Source organism: Neophocaena asiaeorientalis, unplaced genomic scaffold (assembly GCF_003031525.2).
Source record: "Neophocaena asiaeorientalis asiaeorientalis breed wild unplaced genomic scaffold, Neophocaena_asiaeorientalis_V1.1 scaffold263, whole genome shotgun sequence".
NCBI classification, from domain to species: domain Eukaryota; kingdom Metazoa; phylum Chordata; class Mammalia; order Artiodactyla; family Phocoenidae; genus Neophocaena; species Neophocaena asiaeorientalis.
The window spans coordinates 1,504,469-1,527,843 of NW_020175015.1; the positions used below are offsets into that span (position 1 = coordinate 1,504,469).

The 23,375-nt window shown below is 41.9% G+C and overlaps 1 protein-coding gene across 1 annotated transcript in view; it reads right to left on the reverse strand.

Annotated features, from left to right (window-relative positions):
• Nucleotides 1-4,285: 4,285 nt before the first annotated feature.
• PPME1 (protein phosphatase methylesterase 1) overlaps nucleotides 4,286-23,375 on the reverse strand; it is a 75,886-nt gene continuing 56,796 nt past the window's right edge. The window contains exons 9-14 of the mRNA XM_024761996.1: nucleotides 18,707-18,830; nucleotides 12,539-12,668; nucleotides 11,594-11,638; nucleotides 7,541-7,605; nucleotides 6,848-6,915; nucleotides 4,286-5,504 (exon numbers count right to left, since the gene is read on the reverse strand). Of these exons, the coding sequence (XP_024617764.1) occupies nucleotides 5,486-5,504; nucleotides 6,848-6,915; nucleotides 7,541-7,605; nucleotides 11,594-11,638; nucleotides 12,539-12,668; nucleotides 18,707-18,830 (451 nt within the window). The 3' untranslated portion in view covers nucleotides 4,286-5,485. The remainder of the gene's footprint in view (nucleotides 5,505-6,847; nucleotides 6,916-7,540; nucleotides 7,606-11,593; nucleotides 11,639-12,538; nucleotides 12,669-18,706; nucleotides 18,831-23,375) is intronic.

Here is a 23,375-nt window from a genome sequence, read left to right on the forward strand (position 1 = left end):
ACTGCTCTCCCTGCCTCTAGTCTGGTGCCTGCCAGTCCACCTACATGGATACCAGAGTGACTTTCCTTAACTTCTGGCAACTCCCCATCTTGCCACTCAAGGCCTTTATGACCTGCCTCCTGCAGCCTCTCCTGTTACAGCTTTTACTCCAGCCATACGAATCGTACTAATCTACCAGCTGTATCAGACTGACTTTCAAGTCTCCTGGGCTTGTGTATGCTGCCCCCTCTTCCTGCAAAGTATTTCCCTTCTTTCTCCACCTCCATTTTGTGACGATGCTTCAAAGCTCAACTCAGATGCTACCTACTTTGTGAAACCATCCCTGACCTGTTTCGAAAGAGGTTTACCTGTCCGTTTCCCTTTATACAATGTGGGCAGTGTTTCTATAATGGTCTCTCTAGACTATGAGCTCATTTGAAGGGTCTCATTATTTCTTTATCTCTGTCTCCAGAGTCCACTGGAGGCTTGGCACAGAATAACTGCTCAGGTTTGCTTAATCAGCAAATAAATGTTCATAACTGCAGGTTTAGAAGAGGATAACACCACAAGTCATGCCCAACTCTCCTCATGCCTTTGAGTCTTCTCAATCTCAAGATTCTCCGCCCTCAACACTAGATCTGTGTCTACCCATTTGCCTGCCTACCTTCTCCTTTCGGACATTTCTCCTTGGACATTCCTTAAAGTGTGTGTCTGACAGAACGGCCCCTGGTTTGACCGAAATATGTTCCTTCTGGCTTTGTAGAACTCCTTCATTCAAAGGGTCCAAGGGTCTCCTTTATTTTCTTCCTGAGTATGGAGTGCTGATCTGTAGGCTTCACAAGGATGTTGTTACATCCAGAACATAGCAGGTGCTCCTTAAAGATACGTTATGTGAACATATGAATGGTCCCCTCTCTGCTGGGGTATAGTGGACCACTCAAAGATGCTGCCATCTCCTAGCCATGTCTGTGGGCAAGTCATTTCACATCTCTGAAATTCAATTTCCTTGCCTTAGAGGGAGGAGATACGGGGATATATGTATATGTATAAATGATTCACTTTGTTACAAAGCAGAAACTAACACACCATTGTAAAGCAATTATACTCCAATAAAGATGTTAAAAAAATTTTTCCTTGCCTTTAAATTGGGTAAATACTGGACACCTACATGTAAAAGATTGAAATTAGAACATTCTCTAACACCTCAAAATGGATTAAAGACCTAATAAGATAAACTCAAAATGGATTAAAGACCTAAATGTAAGACCAGATACTATAAAACTCCTGTAGGAAAACATAGAACACTCTTTGACATAAATTACAGCAATATTTTTTTGGATCTGTCTCCTAGATTAATGGAAATAAAAGCAAAAATTAAAAAATGGGGTTTCCCTGGTGGCACAGTGGTTAAGAATCCACATGCCAATGCAGGGGACATGGGTTTGATCCCTGGTCCGGGAAGATGCCACATGCCGCGGAGCAACTAAGCCTGTGCGCCACAACTACTGAGCCTGCGCTCTAGAGCCTGTGAGCCACAACTACTGAGCCTGCGTGCCGCAACTATTGAAGCCCATGCGCAGAGAGCCCATGCTCCGCAACAAGAGAAGCCACCGCAATGAGAAGCCCACACACCTCAACGAAGAGTAGCTCCTGTTCACGGCAACTATAGAAAGCCCATGCGCAGCAACAAAGACCCAACGCAGCCAAAAATAAATAAATTTATTAAAATAAAATGGGACCTAATTAAACTTAAAAGCTTTTGCACAACAAAGGAAACCATAAACAAAACGAAAAGACAACCTATGGAATGGGGAAAATATTTGCAAACAATGCAACCGACAAAGAATTTTCAAAATATACAAACAGCTCATAGAGCTCAATATCAAAAAAACACAACCCAATCCACAAATGGACAGAAAATCTAAATAGACATTTCTCCAAAGAAGACATACAGATGGCCAACAGGCACATGGAAAGATGCTCAAGGTCACTAACTATTCGAGAAATACAAATCAAAACTACAGTGAGGTATCACCTCACACCAGTCGGAATGGCCATCATCAAAAAGTCTACAAATAATAAATGCTGGAGAGGGTGTGGGGAAAAAGTAACCCTCTTACATTGTTGGTAGGAATGTAAATTGGTACAGCCACTATGGAAGACAGTATGGAGGTTCCTTAAAAAACTAAAAATGGAGTTACCATATGATCCAGCGATCCACTCCTGGGCATGTATCTGGAAAAGACAAAAACTCTAATTCGAAAAGATATATAGTGTATAACCAAGTTACTTTACTGTACACCTGAAACTAACACAATGCTGTAAATCAACTATACTTCAACTTAAAAATATAATTTATGTGAACTTAAAAATAATAATAATAATAAATAAACTGGGGATAATGCCCATACTTCACAAGGATACAAAGGATAAAGATGTAAGTAACTAGCACAGTATCTAATACAAAGCTCAATGAGGGCTTCCCTGGTAGAGCAGTGGTTAAGAGTCTGCCTGCCGATGCAGGGGACACGGGTTCATGCCCCGGTCTGGGAAGATCCCATATGCCACGGAGCAGCTAGGCCCGTGAGCCACGGCCACTGAGCCTGTGCGCCCGGAGCCTGTGCTCCGCAACGGGAGAGGCCACAACAGTGAGAGGCCCAGTTACCGCAAAAAAAAAAAAAAAAAGCTCAATGAACATTTTATTCAGTTTCCATCCATCAAGGCTGGTCATCATCCTCTTGCCAGGTATCTTCACCAAAAAGAACTCTGACCAGGGTCCCCTATATTGTCCAAGAGGCAGCGTGAAGAGGAAACAACCTAGGTTTGAATTCTGACACCACCACTTCTGAGCTATACAAATTTGGACCTAATGCCTACCTGTAAAAGGAACATCACTTACCTCATAGGGTTGCCGTGAGGATTAAACAGATATGTGTAAAGTGAATTAGCTGATGATCAACTTTGATGACTATTATGACTTGCCTGGTGAACAAAAGTGTCTGACGTGTGTCCCTGAAAACCGTGCATTTGACTATGCTGCCCCGCTGTAGACAGAGTACACACAGCCCAGCAAAGAGACCTTGGCCCGCTCCTTTCCCCACCCAACCCCCAAAGGGCTTGGTGAGAGGATGCAGATCACACACAAGGCACTTTTCTTCTCTGCTAGGGAGCTCATGCTTTACTCAGAAATATTTAGTGAACATCTAAACCAGAACTTCTCAGGATTAATGTGCCTGTTGGAATGCAGATCAGTACCGACTCAATAGGTCTGGGGTAGGGACAAAATCTTTAACAAGCTTCCAGATGATACTGATGCTACTGGCTCACAAACCACTCTGAGTAAAGAAGGTCTTAAATATAATATGGGATTGACATGACAGGAACTATTTATTCAGTGCCTACCCTGTGTCAGTTACTGAGAGAGCCACTTAACCTATATTAACTTGCATAGTTAACTTGCATAACTTAACCTCAAGACTCTGTGGGGTAGATACTATTGATCTCCATTTTTAATGAGGAAACTGTAGCTCAGAGAGAGAGAGTACATAGCTATCTCATACAGCCAGTAAGGGATGGGCCTTAGGTTCTAATTTAGGCAGCCTGGCTCCAAAGCCTACTAGGAAGAGGACTCCAACAGTATGTAGAGGATAACCAGGGGAGGGGCTGAGGCAAGGAAAGGAGACATCATAGAACAGAGAATGGACAGGGGTTGGTGGTAGACTGGATATGGATGTAAGAGAGGGTGCCATCTAGGGCACTTTGGCTGCCTGGTTTGGTCAAGTGGAGAGATGGTGGTATCTATCACTACTGAGTTAGGAAACGTGGGTGGAAGAACAAGTTTTAGGGGGAAGGTGAGTTCGGTTTTAGGAATGGTCAATGAGTGGCTTTTGGACATCTGGGAGATATGGAGAAGTAGATGGACCTAGAGTATCTAGGTATCTAGTAACTCTAGAAGTATCCAGAGTTCAGGAGATATCTAAGTTGTAGACAAAGTTTGGGTGTTGGCAGATTTAAAGCCCTGAGTGCCTGAGGTCATGTGGACGGTGTACAGACTGTCCTGTTCTGGGCCAAAGTCAACACAGCAAATAACTGGAAGAGATGGGACTGGAATATGGTCTCCCAGGCTGCAGTGGAAGCTGGTTCTGTCCATTCCAGTGGGCATTATGGATCTGGGAAGCAGGCAGAGCATAAGATGTTGATAGGCTACAGGAAAGAGGTTTTTCTGGTGCTCTATGGTGACTAAATCCAGTGAAATGTTCCCTGCCCCCAGATCAACAGAAATAAGGACAACTTCATAAAGACCAGATAGATAAAGGTTAGGAGATTTATTTTCTTTAAACAAGATCATAAATAACAAAGAAACAAAGTAGGTCCCAGACTTCAGACCCTGCAGCAGGACAGGAATAGGAAGTTGTTGGGTCAAAAGGTGGAGGGGGCTACGCATCACCTAAGACAGTCACAGAAAAGATGGGCTGCAGGAGACTGCCCCTCCCTGCCCTTGGGAATGGCGTGCCTGGGCAGCAGGGGGAGACTGAAGTGCTGTGATGAGGCAGCTGGAAGAGGGCAAATATTGAGGATGCTGGGCTGCACTGATTCTATGAAGAGTAACATGGAAACCACAAATGGCTAAGATAAGCTGTGGGTCTAGAAAAGGCAAGCGGGCACTCTGCACACCTCCAGGGACCAATTATGAAAATGGTTCAATTTGATTCTTAAAAACAACTCCACGGGCCTTAGCCTGTGGCTTTGTGCGTGGGCTGTATTCAACCTGGGTTGCCCTGTGGCAGGTGAGGGCTCAAGAGACCCCTGGAGCAGCCTGGCCTCAGCCCAGGGCAGGTGCCCAGACATGTGGGAGTGGGACCGTGGGCCCTCCCCAGTTGGGAGGCCATGTGCTTGGACTGGCCGGGCCTGATTTTCAGGCTGGTTTCTTGTGATGCTATCCACCCCCCACCCCTGTACCTAAGGATGAGATCCTGGCCCCCCTGGGTCTTCCAAGCCTAGAATAGTAAGACGGGGATAAAAAGGTACCTGACTGGTATTTTATTTAAAAGGGAAAAATAAGGACTATCCCGCACGTGGTCCATCCCATGAGGTAGGGCAGGACCATGGCAAGAACAATCTCAAGGAATGGAGGTCCCTGAGCCTGGGGAAACATATGGACGCAGGTGCATTGCCTAATGCCAGGAATAGGGGCCCAGGGTTCTGACGGAGGCTTCACCCTAGGCAAGGCAGGGAGGACAGGCAGGGGCTACCCCTGAACAGGGAAGGGATAGGAGCTGGGGAGCCTTAAACTGGGGAGACCAATGTTGGTCAAAGGCCCTGGAAAACAATGCTTTCGGCAGGAATACACGAAAGGGTTTGTACATCTGGGGATGCCCGTCTATAGGGAGCCGGTGTCACATGGTCGGGCAGGATGGTGAGGAGGAGACAGCGGCATCACAGTGGCCTCTGGTGCGATGTATTTACAACAGAGCTCAGTGTTGAGGGAGGGAAGGAGAGCAGGTCACTAACAGCCAGGAAACACACTGTGAAGAGTAGAAAGAGAGTGGAAAACAATGCGACCGTCACTAGCTTTCCCCCTGCTTACCCTGTCTCATCCAGGAAACCCTCCCTAATGATCACCAAGGCCTTTGTAGATCTCTCCCACCTCTTCTCAGCCCCACCCAGGGCAAGACACAGGGTCTGCTCTCAGGGTACTGCCGATTTGACCACAGCTCCAAATGGGCCAGGGGCCCCAAACGCTGCTTATTAAGCGAAACTAAGTCTTTATTTTCATTCCTGGGATCCATCAATAGTCAGCTGCTTGAGGGGTGGTTTGGCATAAGGGAATCACTTGTGTGGCTCACTGTACCAGGCTCCTGTCCTCACTTCCAATGCCTACCCTGCTCTGTCATCCACACCTCCTAGGCCCTGGCATTCAGAACTCCCTAATGCAGAAACCCTTTCTTTTTCTTCAACATTTTTTCTTCTTCAAACTTCCTGAGGGTGGGGAACAAGTTCCCCTAGACCATCATCAGAATCAGATAAGAGACTTCCCAACTGGCAGGTGTGACTCTTCATTAGGCCTGTGGGCTCTCTGAGGATCAGGGGCCTCCTGTAGCAAAGACTGGGAGCTCCCTGAGGTGGGGCCGGGACCGTGTTGTTTGGGTCACCATGCCTCTTTTCCTCCTCCTCCTCAACAAAGAGACCTACTATGTCTGCCTAATCACACGGAGAGCTTCCTAGGATGAGGGGCATCCTTGTTCCTCTAGACCCAGTGGTTCTCAACTGGGAATGACTTTGCCTCTCTTGAGACACTTGGTAAAATCTAGAAACATGTTTGCCTGTCACAGCTGTGTGTGTTCAGGGGTGCTACTGGCTTCTGGTACGTAAAGGCCAGGGATGTTGTTCAACATGCTACAGTGCACAGAACAGCCCGCGCCACAAAGGATTACCCAACCCAAATGTTACTAGTGCTGGGGTTGGAATCCCTGCTCCGGATCCCTACACAGCCTCAAGACCTGCCCCACCTTCCTTGGCAGCAGGGCAGGAGAAGGCATATTGAATTTCTCTGAGAGCCTGGAAAAGGACGGATTCCCATCCCAGCCTCCACAGGAAGGGGCATCTTAAGAAGAAGTATGCATCACAGTGAGGGTGGGGGACTAGGCATCATTTAATGTCAGCCAGGCAACAACTCATTGAACCAGAGCACATGGAAAGAACCAACCATGGCTTTGCAGAAACACACATGCTGGGCTCTGTGTTGAAGAGGAAGAAGAAAGGCAAGGTGACCTAAACCAGGCAGGGGTAAGGCAGAGATACCTATAACCTTGCAAATATCTCTTTGTTGGAGCACTGCTGGGCTCCTTAAACCTTTGTACTTCCTTACCACTGGAATCCACCGATGGGCTCTGCAAACCTGTGCCGAATGAGGAAAGTGGCAACAGCTTCAGCTACCTAGAAAAGGGAGAGATGTTCCAGGCCACGTTAAGGGTAGCAACGGGGTTCATCCTTGGAGGTCTGGTGGGCTTCTGTTGGAAGGTAAGGCTCTCTGGTGGACTCATGGGTCCTACAGTTCTGAGGAGCCTGAAATCAAAAGGACCTGGGTCCTGGCAGGGCTGGGAGACTCCTCCCCACCATTTGCCAGGGATGGGTCCAGAGAAGTCAAGAGGAATGATGTGAAGGCTTATTTATCCCCTTAGAGTTACAAAGCACTTTTTTCCTACAGGAGGAGCACATATTAATTCCTAACTGTCACTGTGGTTTAGAGAGCAGTTTCTACCCAATTATCCCTTCTACCATCTGGCTTTCGGGGGCAATGGAGAAGTAGAGCTTAAGATCTTAACCATAGGGCCCTGGGTGAAATAGCAGGGTGCCAGTAACTCCTCAGCCCATACACACAAAGCCAAGACCAGAAGCAGCTGCCAGGGAGAGGTCTGGGGAGCTGGTGGAGTCCCATCTGTGTAGGCCCCACAGCAGCTGCTGCAGGCGACACAGGCTGACTCAGAGGCTGGTTCTACCTTCTGTGAGACACACAGTTATTCCACGTTGTCCTTTTACATTCATCAAGCACCAGACTCACCTTGTCTGGAGCGTCCTCATGGACTGCATGGCCACACTGGGGTAGGACCTGCATCTGGAACTTCCCTGGGGAAGATACAAACCAAAGCCACCTCAGGGACTAAAATGGTCCTCTCCTTACCATCTCTGCAGCCTCACAGGTCACTCCAGGAGGCCAGGACTCCCCCATCCCCTCCCTGCCAATACTCTGGACCCAATTACACCTAGCCTTTGAGGAGGATGGTAATACTTGAAATTGTAACCTTGAGCAAATCATTTTCCCTTCACTTTTTCTTTCTACACCTATTTAGTATGCATTTACTTTGGGCCAGACACATAGAAACAGTTCCTGTATACACTACAGTCTAGTGGGAGAGCAAAACATAAAAACCAACATTTTAATGCAGCATGTAGTTCCTATGATAACACAGAGCATATGGAACTGGAAAAACACAAGAAGTGGGGCTTTGCAATCAAATAGGGATCCAGGAAGGCTTCCCACACAGAAAAAATAACTTACACAAAGAAAGAAGGATGAAATGGTATTTGCTCCTGAAAAGAAAAACTTTGGCATGGTGCTCATGAGAGTTAACAATGAGGCTGGAGAGGTAAGCAGGGACCATACCATTAAGGGGTTTGTAGGCCATGTTAAGGACTTTGAGATTTATTATTACAATAATAAGTTACCATTTGAGTGCTTAACTATGTGCCAGACACGGTACTAGGCACTTTCTCACACTGTCCTGTAGAACACTGTAAGCTCACAACTAATGTGACAGTTATTAAGAATGAACAGAAATGACTGATAAAGCAAGATCTCTAAGGAGACTAAAGAATACGGGACCCAGAGCTCCCACAGGTAGAGAGAGCAGACTCTCAGAGCCTCAGAATAAGGGAGTAAGCTCTGGAAGTCCTTCTGGCTATCACATTCTGGGATTCTTACCCCAGTTACACAGTGCTTTAAAATCTTTTTTCAAAATACTCATCTACCCATTTTTTAAGTTGATTCTCAAATTTACCCTATAAAATTAAGCAGGACAAATACTGAAATTCTTTTTTGAGATGATGAAACCAAGGCCTTGATTAGTGAAGTGATTTGCCCAAGGCCACTTAATTAATCAGCAGAGGAACTAAGACCATTCCCTCCAGGAAGGTCCTGCTTATGCCCCTCTTCCTGCAGTAAGCTGCCGCTGGGTGCTCCAGCCTAGTCCCCTCTCTGCTGTATCTCCTAATGTACTACTGTTAATGCATTTAATGGATCCAAACACAGAGCAGCTTGTGCCCCTGTTGTTCTGTAAACTAATATCTATATGCCACTGGTGCTTGCCCCCGCAGGAGTGTGTCATTTCTATAAGAACAGGGCTAATATCATTACTTGCTCTATATCCCTAATAGGGCCCAACCCAGGGCTAGATATTAAATAAGCGCTTAGTAAGTTTTGGATGAATGAACGATCGAGCAAATAACCTGATAAAACTTAAAACTCAAACCTTGATGACTGGGGCTGCATTTTTCACTCCTCTTTGGAAGAGGGGGTATAAGGAATCAGGGAGAGCTCACACATACTAACAATGCTGTACCCAGTACACATAAAATAACATAATCATGGGTAATCCTCACAATTATTCTATGAGGTGGGCATATTTCCAACTCCATATTATTTTATTTATTTATTTTTGTCTGCATCGGGTCTTCATTGCTGCATGCGGGCTTTCTCTAGTTGCTGCGAGTGGAGGCTACTCTTCATTGCAGTGCGTGGGCTTCTCATTGCGGTGGCTTCTCTTGTTGCGGAGCACGGGCTTTAGGCGCGCAGGCTTCAGTAGTTGTGGCATGTGGGCTCAGCAGTTGTGGCTCGCAGGCTCTAGAGCACAGGCTCAGTAGTTGTAGCACACGGGCTTAGTTGCTCCACGGCATGTGAGATCTTCCAGGATCAGGGCTCGAACCCATGTCCCCTGCACTGGCAGGTGAATTCTTAACCACTGTGCCACCAGGGAAGCCCCTCCCCGCCAATCTTACAGATGAGGAACTTTAGGTTCAGAGAGCCTAAATCATTCACCTAAGTTGCACCATCAATGAGTGCTGGATTTCTAGGATTCAGTAACTAATTCAGCTGGTTTAAACAGTGCTGGGAAAGCTGTGGTTTGAAATCTGTGGTGATTTAGACATTTCCTTTTGTTTTATGGATGTCATTACTCTCTATACATACTCATGGGATGCTTTGAAAGAGAAGGTGGTCTTGGCATAAACCTTACTGGGGAAACAGGAGGGATTTAATGAGGTATCAGGAGTGCCTCCTGGACACAATGAAGCCATCATTTATTTTACTTCATCCACATTTTCTCATTTAAACCTCACACAATTGAATTATTTCATTATCTCCATTCAATAGATGAAGGAACTCAGAATTAAGGAAGTCAGCAATCTACTCGGGCCACAAAACCAGTAAGAGTGATTCAAACCCAGGACTGTCTGCTTCCAAGGCTGGTGATCAACACTGATTCCAAATGCTATTCTAGTCAAGATTAACTGCTTTCAGATAGTATCAAGAGCTATGTCTGATTCTTCTGTGTGCCCAGTATCAAGCACAAGTCTTACAACTAGGTCTTTTCTTGCTTAGGAAAGGTTTGCTTAATTGAATTTACGGAAAAATGTCTAAGCTCAGAATAACCAACATCAGGACTTCCCTGGTGGCACAGTGGTTAAGAATCCGCCTCCCAATACAGGGGACTGGGGTTTGAGCCCTGGTCCGGGAAGATCCCACATGCCGCAGAGCAACTAAGCCCATGCGCCACAACTACTGAGCCTGCACTCTAGAGCCCACGAGCCACAACAACTGAGCCCACATGCCACAACTACTGAAGCCCGCATGCCTAGAGCCCGTGCTCCGCAACAAGAGAAGCCAACGAAATGAGAAGTCCATGCACCACAACGAAGAGTAGCCCCCGCTCGCCACAACTAGAGAAAGCCCACGTGCAGCAACAAAGACCTGATGCAGCCGAAAATAAATTTAAAAATAAACTAGAATTACCAACATCAGTGCCAAAAAAATCACATAGTCCCAGCCCATGGTCCTGCTCAAGGCCTCAGGACACTATGTAGTTGGGAGAAGGGAAGGGTATGGTATGAAGGTCTAAGGTCAGAGTTTGAAAAATCATTCAGAGACTTTTGAACAACTATTATCAAGGAAAATAGCCCCCTTCTCTGTGGAGAGCTTGAGGACAGCTCAAGGAACAGTCTGAGAGGCCCATGAGACATCCAAGTAGAGATGTCCAGCAGGTTTGATACATGGAGAGGTATGAGTCAGATGTTTAGTTTTGGGAGTTATCAGGGTATAAATGAGAGCCATGAGATTGCCCAGGGAGAGTAAGTAGAAAAGAAGGAAGGTCAAGAACAGAATCTGCTTAAGCTTGAAACCTTGGCCTTGGAGTTAGCACCTCTTCTTCCTATAACCCAAAGTTGCCAGTGACTACTGACTTCACATTCACCAGGCCTTTCATCTGTACTAAAGCCAAAAGCTTCCATGAAATTGGTTCCACTACCTCCACAGTCATCTAGCCAATACACCTGGACCTAAGCACAACATGTCACTTTCCTACTCATTATACTTCACAATCCTTGTGAGGTTGCCATCAATTTTCTCATTTTATAGACCGAGAAAACTAAAGCTAAGGCAGGTCAAGTAACTTGCCCAAGGTCAAAAAAATTAGTAGGAAGGAAGCAATACTCAAACGCATTTCTCAGAGCCCTTGCTTTTACCACCTCATTATGCTGTCTTCTAAATAGAGTTCAACCTTTTTGTATCTGGGTTATCTTGGACCTTTCCCTTTCCTAAGAATTCGAACAATAATAAAAATACTGATCAGTATTCAGAATATCTTTCACAATATTGTATATTTACACAGAGTACTTTATAGTTTATAATGCCCCTTTCAAAGACATTGCCTCACTTTAATCCTTACAACTCTGAGGCATATGTGGTAGTACAATTCCCATTTTTAGATGGAAAATTTCCATATGACTCTGCCCATTTCTCTGCCCTCAGGGGACCTAGGAACATAATTTCTTCACAGCTTACCTTGCATTTGGCCAATAGTCAGATCTTTATCCAATCTATCAACACCTAGAACAAAATAAGAGAATCCATAAGTAGCTTGCTAGAAAAAAGCTGTGTGAAATAGGCTCTGCTGTTCAATAATGAAGTAAAAATTGCTAGAGTTGTAAACATGATGACATTCTCAATTCATGTTAATGCCAATCCTAACTCCCTGAGGGTATATTCTCACCACATGAAGCTTTCTAGGCTGAGGTTCCCCGTAACCACTTTGCTTGTTTAAGCTGGTTTCTGAAAATAGGGTTTTACTTTTCAAATTTCCATTATACTCAGAATATCCTTATACCACTCAAGGAGAAGGACTTGGGCTTGACCAGGTAGAGGCCAGGCCAGAATTCGGCCATCCCAGGTGGATGCTTATGCTTAGTTAGGTTTAGGGATTTGGCAAAGGGAGGAGAAAGGGCACAAATGAGGGAGGATGGTACTTCACTTTGGAAGTCGCTACCCATTTGGTAAATAGTTTTAACAAAGACATGCTGAGATGACAATATACATACACTGCTAGGGACTCAACTGTGTTCCCCCCAAATTTATATGATGAAGGCCTAATTCACAATGTGACCATATTTGGAGATATGGAAGTAATTAAGGTTAAATGAGGAAGTAAGTAAGGTTAAATGCGGTCATAAGGGTAGGGCCCTCACAGGACAGGATTAGTGTCCTTATAAGAATAAACAGCAGAGAGCTAGCTTGTTCTCGCTCTCTCTGCCATGTAAGGACACAGTGAAAAGGTGGTTGTTTGCAAGTCAGTAAGAAAGCTCTTAGCAGAACTCGACCAGTCTGGAACCCTTATCTCAGACTTCCAGCCTCTAGAACTGTGGGAAAATTAATCTGTTGTTTAAGCCACCCAGTCTATTGTATTTTGTTATGGCAGCCCAAGCTGACTAATAAAAACACATACACACTTACCAGCCAGGAGCAGCAATTTTGGAATAGGACAACTAAGAAAGAGATTGGATAAGCCTCGGAACCAGCCATCCCAGTATTTTTCTGTTTTTGCCAGTTCAATTCTCCAAGTGTAAGGATGGTCTTTCTTGGTCTGGAGGAATAAGAGCAAGTTTTGAGTCTCTGAGGGCAACCCCTGGAGGAACAGGATAAAAACTAGGTCCCTGGGAAAAGGAAAGGGAAGGAAACTAGCACATATTAAGAGCTTACCATGTCCCTGACATTTTAATATACATTTAATCCTTATAACAGCCTTGTGACCTAGGTTATTGTTGTAATTTCCATGTTTAGATAATCAGAAGTTTACTTTTTACTTCTATTAGTTTCAGTGAACCTAGGAAACTTTCTTAAGATCACAAACCTAGTAAATGGTAAGGCCAAGATTGAGCTTCTTATACTCATTTGGCAAAATGAACACATCATCAGAAGAATAACTACAAAAACACACTGTAGTATGGAAAATGCTTACAATATAATATTAAGTGAAAGAAGCAGAGTACAACATGTCATCTAAGTTAGGATTACTACTGGAAAAATATGGTATACTTTGGGAAAGAACTGGAAGGGAAAACTGAAAATATGTTGATTTGTTCATAGAACATGTTTTCTTATATTTTTATTTATGACAATGATATAATGTTCCTGCAATGGTAATTTAAAAAAGGAAAACTGACACAAATATGACAAAATGTCAATATCTGTTAAATCTCGATATAAAGTAGATGGCACAGAGTATGCACTCATCAAATACAAGCTGAACAAATAAAAGGTTCTCTATACTTTTCTGCATCAAAATTTTGAAATATTATAACTGAAATAATTAGATGACCACATATCAACCAAAATATGAAAATCTAGAAGTGAGCATGAGACAGCATATATTGTATTAAAGATCACCACATGGTTAAGATGTTCATACTACCCAAATGATCTGCAGATTTAACACAATATCAAAATCCCAACGGCATTTTTTGCAAAAATAGAAAAATTCATCCTAAAATTCATATAGAATCTCAAGGGACCCCAAATAGCCAAAGCAATTTTAATAAAGAAGAACAAAATTGGAGGACTCATGCTCTCTGATTTCAAAATATATTACAAAGTTACAGTAATCAAAACAGCATAGTACTGATATAAAGACAGACAAATAGAGCAATGGAATAAAAACTTCGAGAGCCCAGAAATAAACTCTCACGTATACAGTCGAATGATCTTTGATAAGGATGCTGAGACTACTCAATGGAGAAAGGACACTCTTTTCAACAAATGGTGCTGGGGAAACTGGATATCCATAAGCAAAAGAATGAAGTTGGACAACATACAAAAATTAACTCAAATGGATTAAAACCTAAATACAAAAACCTACAACTGTAAAAGTTCTAGAAGAAAGCATCATGAAACTTTTCACGACATTGGACTTAGCAATGATTTCTTGGTTATGGAACCAAAAGCAGAGACAACAAAAGTAAAAATAGATAAATGGACTATATCAAACTTAAAAACGTTTGTGCATCAAAGAACTCAATCAATAGAGTGAAAAGGCATACCACTGAATGGGAGAAAATATCTGCAAGTCATGTATCTCATAAGGAGTTAATATCCAAAGGACATAAAAGAATTCCTGTAACTCAACAACAAAAAAATCAAATAACCTCATTTAAAAATGGGCATAGGACTTGAACAGACATTTCTCCAAAGAAGATGTACAAACAGCTGATAAGTACATGAAAAGATGTTCCAACAGCACTTATTATTAAGAGATCAGCTGCTATGAACATGGGTGTGCAAATATCTATTCAAGACCCTGCTTTCATTTCTTTTGGGTATATACCCAAAAGTGAGATTGCTGGATCATAACGTAGTTCCATTTTTAATTTTTTGAGTAACTGCCATACCATGTTTAATAGTGATTGTACCATTTTGTAATCCCACCAATAGTGCAAAATGGTTCCAATTTCTCCACATCCTTGCCAATACTTGTTATTTTGGGTTTTTTTGGCAGTAGCCACCCTAATGGGTACAAAGTGATATTTATGGTTTTGATTTGCATTTGATTTGATTTGCATTGATCATTAATGATCACAAATGCTATATGAGTCCACTTATATGAGGTATCTAAAATATAGTGAAATTCACAGAAACAGAAAGTAGAATGGTGATTATTAGGGGTCGGGGGGAAGCGGGAAAGGGGAGTTGTTGTTTAATGGGTACAGAGTTTCAGTTTTGGAAGATAAGAAAATTCTGGAAACTGGTTGCACAACAGTGTGAATATATTTAATATTACTGAACTATACACTTTAAAATGGTTAAGATGGTAAATTTTATGTTGTGTGTGTTTTTTACCACAATTTAAAAAAAAAGATCACTGGATGGGGAGTCAGGAAACTTGGATCTTCTAGATCTCACTAAACAACTCATTCTATTCTCTTCTATTAATATTTTCCAGACACAGGACACTTTGAAATGAACACTAATTGTCATTTCAACTTGGAACCTCAGCCTGTCCTACTGCATGCAGTGCTTCCCATTTATGAGTCATTTATAAGAGATCAGCTCCACAGAGACAGCATAATCTCACAAGCCGCTCCCAAATGCATACTAGATTTCATCCGCAAATACAACTCAAAAAGACAAATAACCCTATTTAAAAATGGGCAAAAGATATGAAGAGATATTTCTCCAGAGAAGATACATAAATGGCCAATAAGCACATGAAAAGATGCTCAACATCAATAGTCATTAGAAAAATGTAAATCAAAACCACAGATATGAGATTCCACTTCATACTAGGATGGCTATAATCAAAAAGAAAGACAGTAACAAGTGCTGGCAAGGATACAGAAAAACTGGATCCCTCATACACTGCTAGTGTGAATATGAAATGATGCAGGCACTTTGGAAAACAGAATGGCTGTTCCTCAAATGAGTTACCATCCGGCAATTCCACTCACAGGTATATACCCAAGAGAATAAAAACCTATGCCCATGCAAAAATTTTTACTTGAATGTTTATATCAGCATTATTCCTAAAAGACAAAAAGTGGAAATAACCCACATGTCCATTAACTGATGAATGGATTAAAAGTGTGGTCTATCAAAGTGGTTACCAGGGGCTTCCCTGGTGGCGCAGTGGTTGAGAGTCTGCCTGCCAATGCAGGGGACACGGGTTCATGCCCCGGTCTGGGAAGATTCCACATGCCACGGAGCAGCTGGGCCCGCGAGCCATGGCTGCTGAGCCTGCGTGTCCGGAGCCTGTGCTCCGCAATGGGAGAGGCCACAACAGTGAGAGGCCCGCATGCCGCAAAAAAAAAAAAAAGTGGTTAGCAGGCCAGGGGCTGGAAGGTAGAAGAATAGATAGAAGTTGGTAAAAGGGTATAAACTTTCAGTTATAAGACGAAAAAGGTCTGAGGATCTAATTAATATAAAACACAATTATAGTGACTATAGTTGACAATAATGTATTGTATAACTGAAATCTGCTAAGAGAGTAAACTTAAATGTCCTCAAAAACACACACAAAAAAGGTAAATCTGTGAGGTGATGGATGTGTTAACTCATTGAGGAGTATCCTTTCACAATGCATCTGTTCATCACATTGTACACTTTAAATATCTTACAATTTTAATTGGCAATTATACCTCAATAAATCTGAAAAAAAGTCTATCTATACAATGGAATATTATTCAGCCATAAATAGGAATGAAGTACTGATACATGCTACAACAGAATGAACCTGGAAAACAGTATGCAATGGAATGGAAGTCATGGAAGATCACATACTGCATAATTCCACTTATATTAAATGCTCAGATTAGGCAAATCTGTGGAGATGGAAAGCAGATTAGTGATTGCCTAGATCTGGAAAGGATGGAGAGAAATGGAAAATGACTGCAAATGAGTAAGACATTTCTTTTAAAAGTGACGAAAATGTTCTAAGATTAGATTGTTGTGATGGTTGCACAACTGTGACTGTACTAAAAATCACTGAATGGTATGCTTTGGATGAGTTACCTTTCAATAAAGCAGTCCGAAAAAGAAAGAGATTTATGCACAAAGGAATATCTCCTGGACAAGTGAAGTTTATTCCTTTAAGGATCAAAGCTTAAATGTTTTCCCTTTCTTTTCTGTATTTTAACCATTTTGTATTAGATTCTCCCCATCCCCAATAAAAAAGTATAGCTTGTTTTCTTTTACAGAGCAGAGTGGATGCAACTGACCTCTTATGTATGCCTCAGGGTCATCTGAAACACAACTTTTTATATTGTGCTAAACAGAGATGCCCCTATGAAGCTTTGCCCGGTTTTTTGTGCTGTTGCTGTTAAGTTTAATTGGCATTATTAACATTTTCTCCATCATTTTTATTTATTTTTCCTTTGAGATATAACTGACATACAACATTGTTTAAGTTTACGGTGTACAACATGTTCATCTGATACATTTATATATTGCAATATGATTACCACCATAGTGTTACCTAACACCTCTAACATGTCATATAATTATCATTTTTTTGCGGTGGGAACAATTAAGATCTAGTGTCTTAGCAACTTTGAAGTTTATAATACAGTATTGTTGCCTATAATTACTGTGCTGTGCATCAGATCTCCAGGACTTATCTACTAGTTGCAAGAAGTTGTTGACTACTAGAGTTTCTCTGTGTCCTTCCTCAGGTGGAGATTGTTTAGCTATGCTCCTCATTGACTGATATGCCTCAGTTTGTCCCCCTAACAAAACTGCTGGAGTTCATAAAACCCCATACAATAGGCCCTATAAAAAATTATAAGGAAAAAATGAGTTGGAATTAAAAACCAGAGGATCTAGATGTGTTTTAGCACTAACATTTATATGTGACCATAAGCAAGTATCTGCATCTGAGTTGTAAAACAGTGTTAATACCTACAATGCAGAGGCAAAATGAGAACTAGAGATATTAATGTGAAGCATTCAGTATAGATCCTAGCACATAAAAGGTAAAACGTAACTGATAGTTTGTATCAGTCTCAAATCTACTAAACACTAATTGATTACCCTGAACAAATCTCTTCATCTCTGAGTCTCAGTTTCTGTAGTGTTAACATGTGAGAAAAGGTCTCCCCTCATCTCACAGAGTGTTGGAGGGCAAACTGATCATGCATTATTTATAATTTTGTAAACTCCAAAGAGGTACAAAGTATTATTCATTGATCTTAAGGATGACAAGAAGATCCTCATTAAATTAAAAATACTGTTTAAAAAAAATGCACCCTCTTCCTTGCTAACACTAGCATCTCCAAATGCAAAGGAATATGTGGTATACACCAAGTACACATAAGTAAGATTAGTAACATCTTACTAATTCCCTGTCATTAGTAAGATGTTCATAATCCATCCCAGAAAGTCTATGGCTCACACTCACTCATCATTTCCCAGAAAAAGCACCCCTTCCCACTGGTGTCCTCAAATCAGTTGCTCAGCAAGTTCTCACAGAACACTCACTATGCACACAACCCTGAGCTATACGCTGAAGGAAATTCACACAGAACATCAGTTCCTGCCCTCAAAATACATAGGATATTTTTGTTGGGAGACAATTCTTATGTTATTAGAGGACACTGAATCTACATTCTAGGGATGACTATAAGAAAACCATAATATTTTGAAGGTGGCTTATGAAAATCAGTTCTATGACTTGGTCACAACTTCAGAAAAGAAAGTGCTAAGGTGTGTCCTACAGGCTCTCAGTGCTGTACTGCAGAGGGACTAATATAAACTGGGGTCAGAAAGCTTCCCCAAGGAGATACACCTTGAAAGATGGGAAGGATCTGGATAAGTTTAGGTTAGACTGGTACGAAATGGGATTTTCTCATGAGATAAATCACAGGAACAGAAGTACAGAGGTGAGAAAGGGCCTGATGAGAAAGCAGTCTGCTTGAGGGTAGGGTAGTACTGTAAGTTTTATGTTCCAATTTGTCAGAGCCATCAACAGTGCTTTATATCTTACAGTTAATCTAAGTATCTATTATGATGGTATCTTCGTCTCCTAAAATATCTAACGATGGACAAAAAGAACAATGTTACCTCCCTTTCGCACCTTACACACTTTTGAACCATTCCCTAACCCATCCTTCCAAGTGTATTCAGGCTTTCACCCACCTCCATGTCATCTTCCTTTTTCCTTTTGTTTACTGACTCACTTCCTTCTTCGTCTTCTTCTTCTTCCTCTATGATTCCTTCTACTATAGATTTGGAGCCTTCTGGACTTGTAATTCCTTCACATCTATGTTTTTAAAAAAAAAAAAAGTGTTATCACACACCTCTCTTCTACACACAAATTACCTTAGAGATGCTGATATTTATGGCCTTTTATAATCAATTATTAGTTTAAACTTAACAGTGCTCCTGGGAGAAGGAGGGTGTGAAAAACATGCATTTTAAAATGTACAAAAGTTGACCAGGACTATGGAAATCATCACCAATGTTTGACTATACTCCAAGGGCTGGTTCCCAGTTCCTGCAGCAATACTGACCCACAGAAGGGAGTAACCATTTCCTGAGGCATGGTGACAAGAGTTTTATTGGCGTTATCTTATATAATCCTCATAGCAATCCCATAAAGTAGCTCTGAAGAGTTAAAAAAATTGTCCAGGATCACTTAGCTCATGAGTGGATAAGCCTGGGAGGCAGATCCAGGCCCAATTAACTCTAAAGCATAGTGCTTTTCTACTGTACCCTGCCTGTAGTAGAACAAGGCTCAAACAGATTGGTAAAGGGCCTCCACTTTTAATGAGCTGACAGAAACTGGCAATTACAGTAACCAGGGCCACTGGTGGTGTAGTGGTTGAGAGTCTGCCTGCCAATGCAGGGGACATGGGCTTGAGCCCTGGTCCGGGAAGATCACACATGCCACGGAGCAACTAGGCCCGTGCACCACAACTACTGAACCTGCACTCTAGAGCCTGCGAGCCACAACTGCTGAGCCTGCGTGCTGCAACTACTGAAGACCATGCTCTGCAATGAGAAGCCACCGCAATGAGAAGCCCGCGTACCACAACGAAGAGTAGCCCTTGCTCGATGCAACTAGAGAAAGCCCGTGTGCAGCAATGAAGACCCAATGCAGCCAAAAATAAAAATAAATAAATAAAAAATAGATTAAAAAAAAACAATAACCAGTGCCAGATAAACCTTAGACATCAACACATCTGATGCAACCAATTATTGTTGTTTTTCATCTAAAAATATTATCTCTATTATGTAATTAGGTAGAAAAATTATTATAGGAACAGCTGGTACCATAATTCCTTTTAAAGAGAACTCGGAAAAAAATACATTGACAAGTGTTAAAGGTAAAACCTCAACAGCCTATGCAGCAGCTAGGGCCAAGGTCTGCTCTGCATGATAATGTTATTTTGCCCTTGAAAAGGGAGAGAGAAAGGAGGAAAGGAGAGAGAACAAGCAAGACAAAAAGAGACTGGGATAAATTCAAGGGTCAGTCAAGCTTCAGTGGTGGATTTTTAAGAATAACTTCTCCTTCTCTGTCTCCTCTACCAAACCTTCAGTAACCTGTATGTTCACAAGTGTTTTGTTAAGTGGGGGTTTTCTTAGGAACTTAGGGTGTCAAGTTTCACATCTAGGTCAAAGTATCAAAGAAACAACATGTGCTTTGGGAGTGGAATGAGAGGTTCAAGAGAATTATACCTAGATCAAGAAGGGCAAGAAGGTTCCAGCGAATATCTATGTCACAATTAAAACACCCAGACACTTACATACATAGGTTTACATATTTAGAGAAAACACCACGTGAAGTAAAAATTTACAAATCAGCGAACTACCTGCATATAAGCCATGTAAATTAACTCCCTTTCAAAATGCTTTACCACTGCTTAGACAAGTCAGATCTCAAAATATTTAAGCATTGAAAAGTGAGCAGCCTCACAGCTTATTTAAAACCTCTGCATTGTGCCTGCCAGATATTACTATGCAAATTTCCCTTTCCCTTTTTATATTATGGATATAAAATCCATAATATAGGCCTTGAAGTCAAATACATAGGAATTTGAACATGAGCTCTATCATTCATTAGCTAGTGATCCCGGGAAAGTCACTTTACCTTTCTGGACTTCCATTTCCTCCCCTATAAAATGATAGTTACCTTGAAGAGGTATGGTAAGGATTAAATGAGATAGTGCAAATGAATGAATGAATGAATGAATCTAGGTAGTGATCATCAAAGGCTACTAACATTAAAAAAATAAAAGAGACAACCAGACCATTATGTGCCTCCTGATGGCAGTATACGATATCACCTATACTTGCAAACAAATAAAAAAAACCAAAATAACCACAAACAAACCTAAGATCGATCAAACCTCTGATCTAACAATTTACAGAAAATACAGGGAATAAAGGAACATGTTAAATTACACCTTGAGGAATCAATCAGCAAATCTAGACTGTGGGAAGTTCTAAAGGGCAAACAACTAGGTTTCCTCAATGAATAAATTGCCAGGAAAAAAAAGAGAGAGAGAGAAGTGGAACCTATAGATTAAAGATACTTAAGAGATTTATCAATCAATTGCTATGTATTTACCCTATTATAATTCTGGTTTGAACTAAAAAAATGTATGAGATAATCAGGTAAGTGAATACTAAAGACCTTTGATGATATTAAGGAACTGTTAATTTTTTTAGGTGTGACAGCAGTCTTGTGACTGTGCTTAACGTGTCCTTACCTTTTAGAGCATACCAAAATCTTACAGAGGAAATTATGTTTATCTGAAATTTCTTTCAATATATTTTGTCCTTAGGGGAAGTAAATAGGGGCACAGATGAAACAAGACTGTCCATGAGTTCATAACTGTTGAAAATGGGCAATGGGTACATTGAGGTTCTTTATATTATTCTACTTGTGTATGTCTGAAAGATTTCCATTACCCAAGATTTTAAATTTTACATAGTGTATATAAAATACCTTGCATAGTGCCTGGAAAATAGCAGGCATTCAATAATGCCATTATCATTTTCATCAACTCTTGTGCTGTTTGTCCTGGTGGGCAACATTTTCCCAATTCACCTAAAGTTTATTTTGTGACTATATAGCAATACCCAGGACTGATGTAACCCAATCTAGGAGGATCAATTGGGCTAAATAATCTTAGCTCTACCTTAAAATCTGGCTTTCACCCAGGCTATGTGAAAGCTTTTATAATATAATTTCCTTACAACCAGGTTTGGCTTAGAAGGAGACTCTTATCAGAATAAAACCATATACTGGCACAAAAACAGAAATATATATCAATGGAACAGGACAGAAAGCCCAGAGATAAACCCACACAGATATGGTCACCTCATCCTTGATAAAGGAGGCAAGAATATACAATGGAGAAAAGACAGCCTCTTCAATAAGTGGGGCTGGGAAAACTGGACAGCTACGTGTAAAAGAATGAAATTAGAACACTTCCTAACACCATACACAAATAAACTCAAAATGGATTAAAGACCTAAATGTAAGGCCAGACGCTATCAAATTCTTAGAGGAAAATAGGCAGAACACTTTATGACATAAATCACAGCAAGGTCCTTTTTGACCCACCTCCTAAGGAAATGGAAATAAAGACAAAAATAGGGCTTCCCTGGTGGCGCAGTGGTTGAGAGTCCACCTGCTGATGCAGGGGACTTGGGTTCGTGCCCCAGGCCAGGAAGATCCCACATGCCGCGGAGTGGCTAGGCCCGTGAGCCATGACCGCTGAGCCTGCGCGTCTGGAGCCTGTGCTCCGCAGCGGAAGAGGCCACAACAGTGAGAGGCCCGGCGTACCGCAAACAAACAAACAAACAAACAAAAACAAAAATAAACAAACGGAAACTAATGAGACTTAAAAGCTTTTGCACAGCAAAGGAAACCATAAACAAGACGAAAAGACAACCCTCAGAATGGGAGAAAATATTTGTAAATGAAGCAACTGACAAAGGATTAATCTCCAAAATATACAAGCAGCTCATGCAGCTCAATATCAAAAAAAACCCAACCCAATCCAAAAATGGGCAGAAGACCTAAAAAGACATTTCTCCAAAGAAGATATACAGATTGGCAACAAACACATGAAAGAACACTCAACATCACTAATCATTAGTGAAATGCAAACCAAAACTACAATGAGGGCTTCCCTGGTGGCACAGTGGTTAAGAATCTGCCTGCCAATGCAGGGAATACAGGTTCAAGCCCTGGTCTGGGAAGATCCCACATGCCGTGGAGCAACTAAGTCCATGTGCCACAACTACAGAGCTTGCGCTCTAGAGCCCGCGAGCCACAACTACTGAGCCCACATGACACAACTACTGAAGCTCACGTGCCTAGAGCCCAGGATCCACAACAAGAGAAGGCACCCCAATGAGATGCCCACGCACTGCAACGAAGAGTAGCCCTCACTCACCACAACTAGAGAAAGCCTATGTGCAGCAACGAAGACCCAATGCAGTCAAAAATAAATAAATTAAAAACAAAACAAAACTACAATGAGGTATCTATCACCTTACACCGGTCAGAATGGCCATCATCAAAAAATCTACAAACAATAAATGCTGGAGAGGGTGTGGAGAAAAGGGAACCCTCTTGCCCTGTTGGTGGGAATGTAAACTGATACAGCCACTATGGAGAACAGGATGGAGGTTCCTTAAAAAACTAAAAATAGAACTACCATATGACCCAGCAATCCCACTACTGGGCATATACCCTGAGAAAACCATACTTCACAAAGAGACATGGAACACACTGTTCACTGCAGCACTATTTACAAGAGCCAGGACATGGAAGCAACCTAAGTGTCCA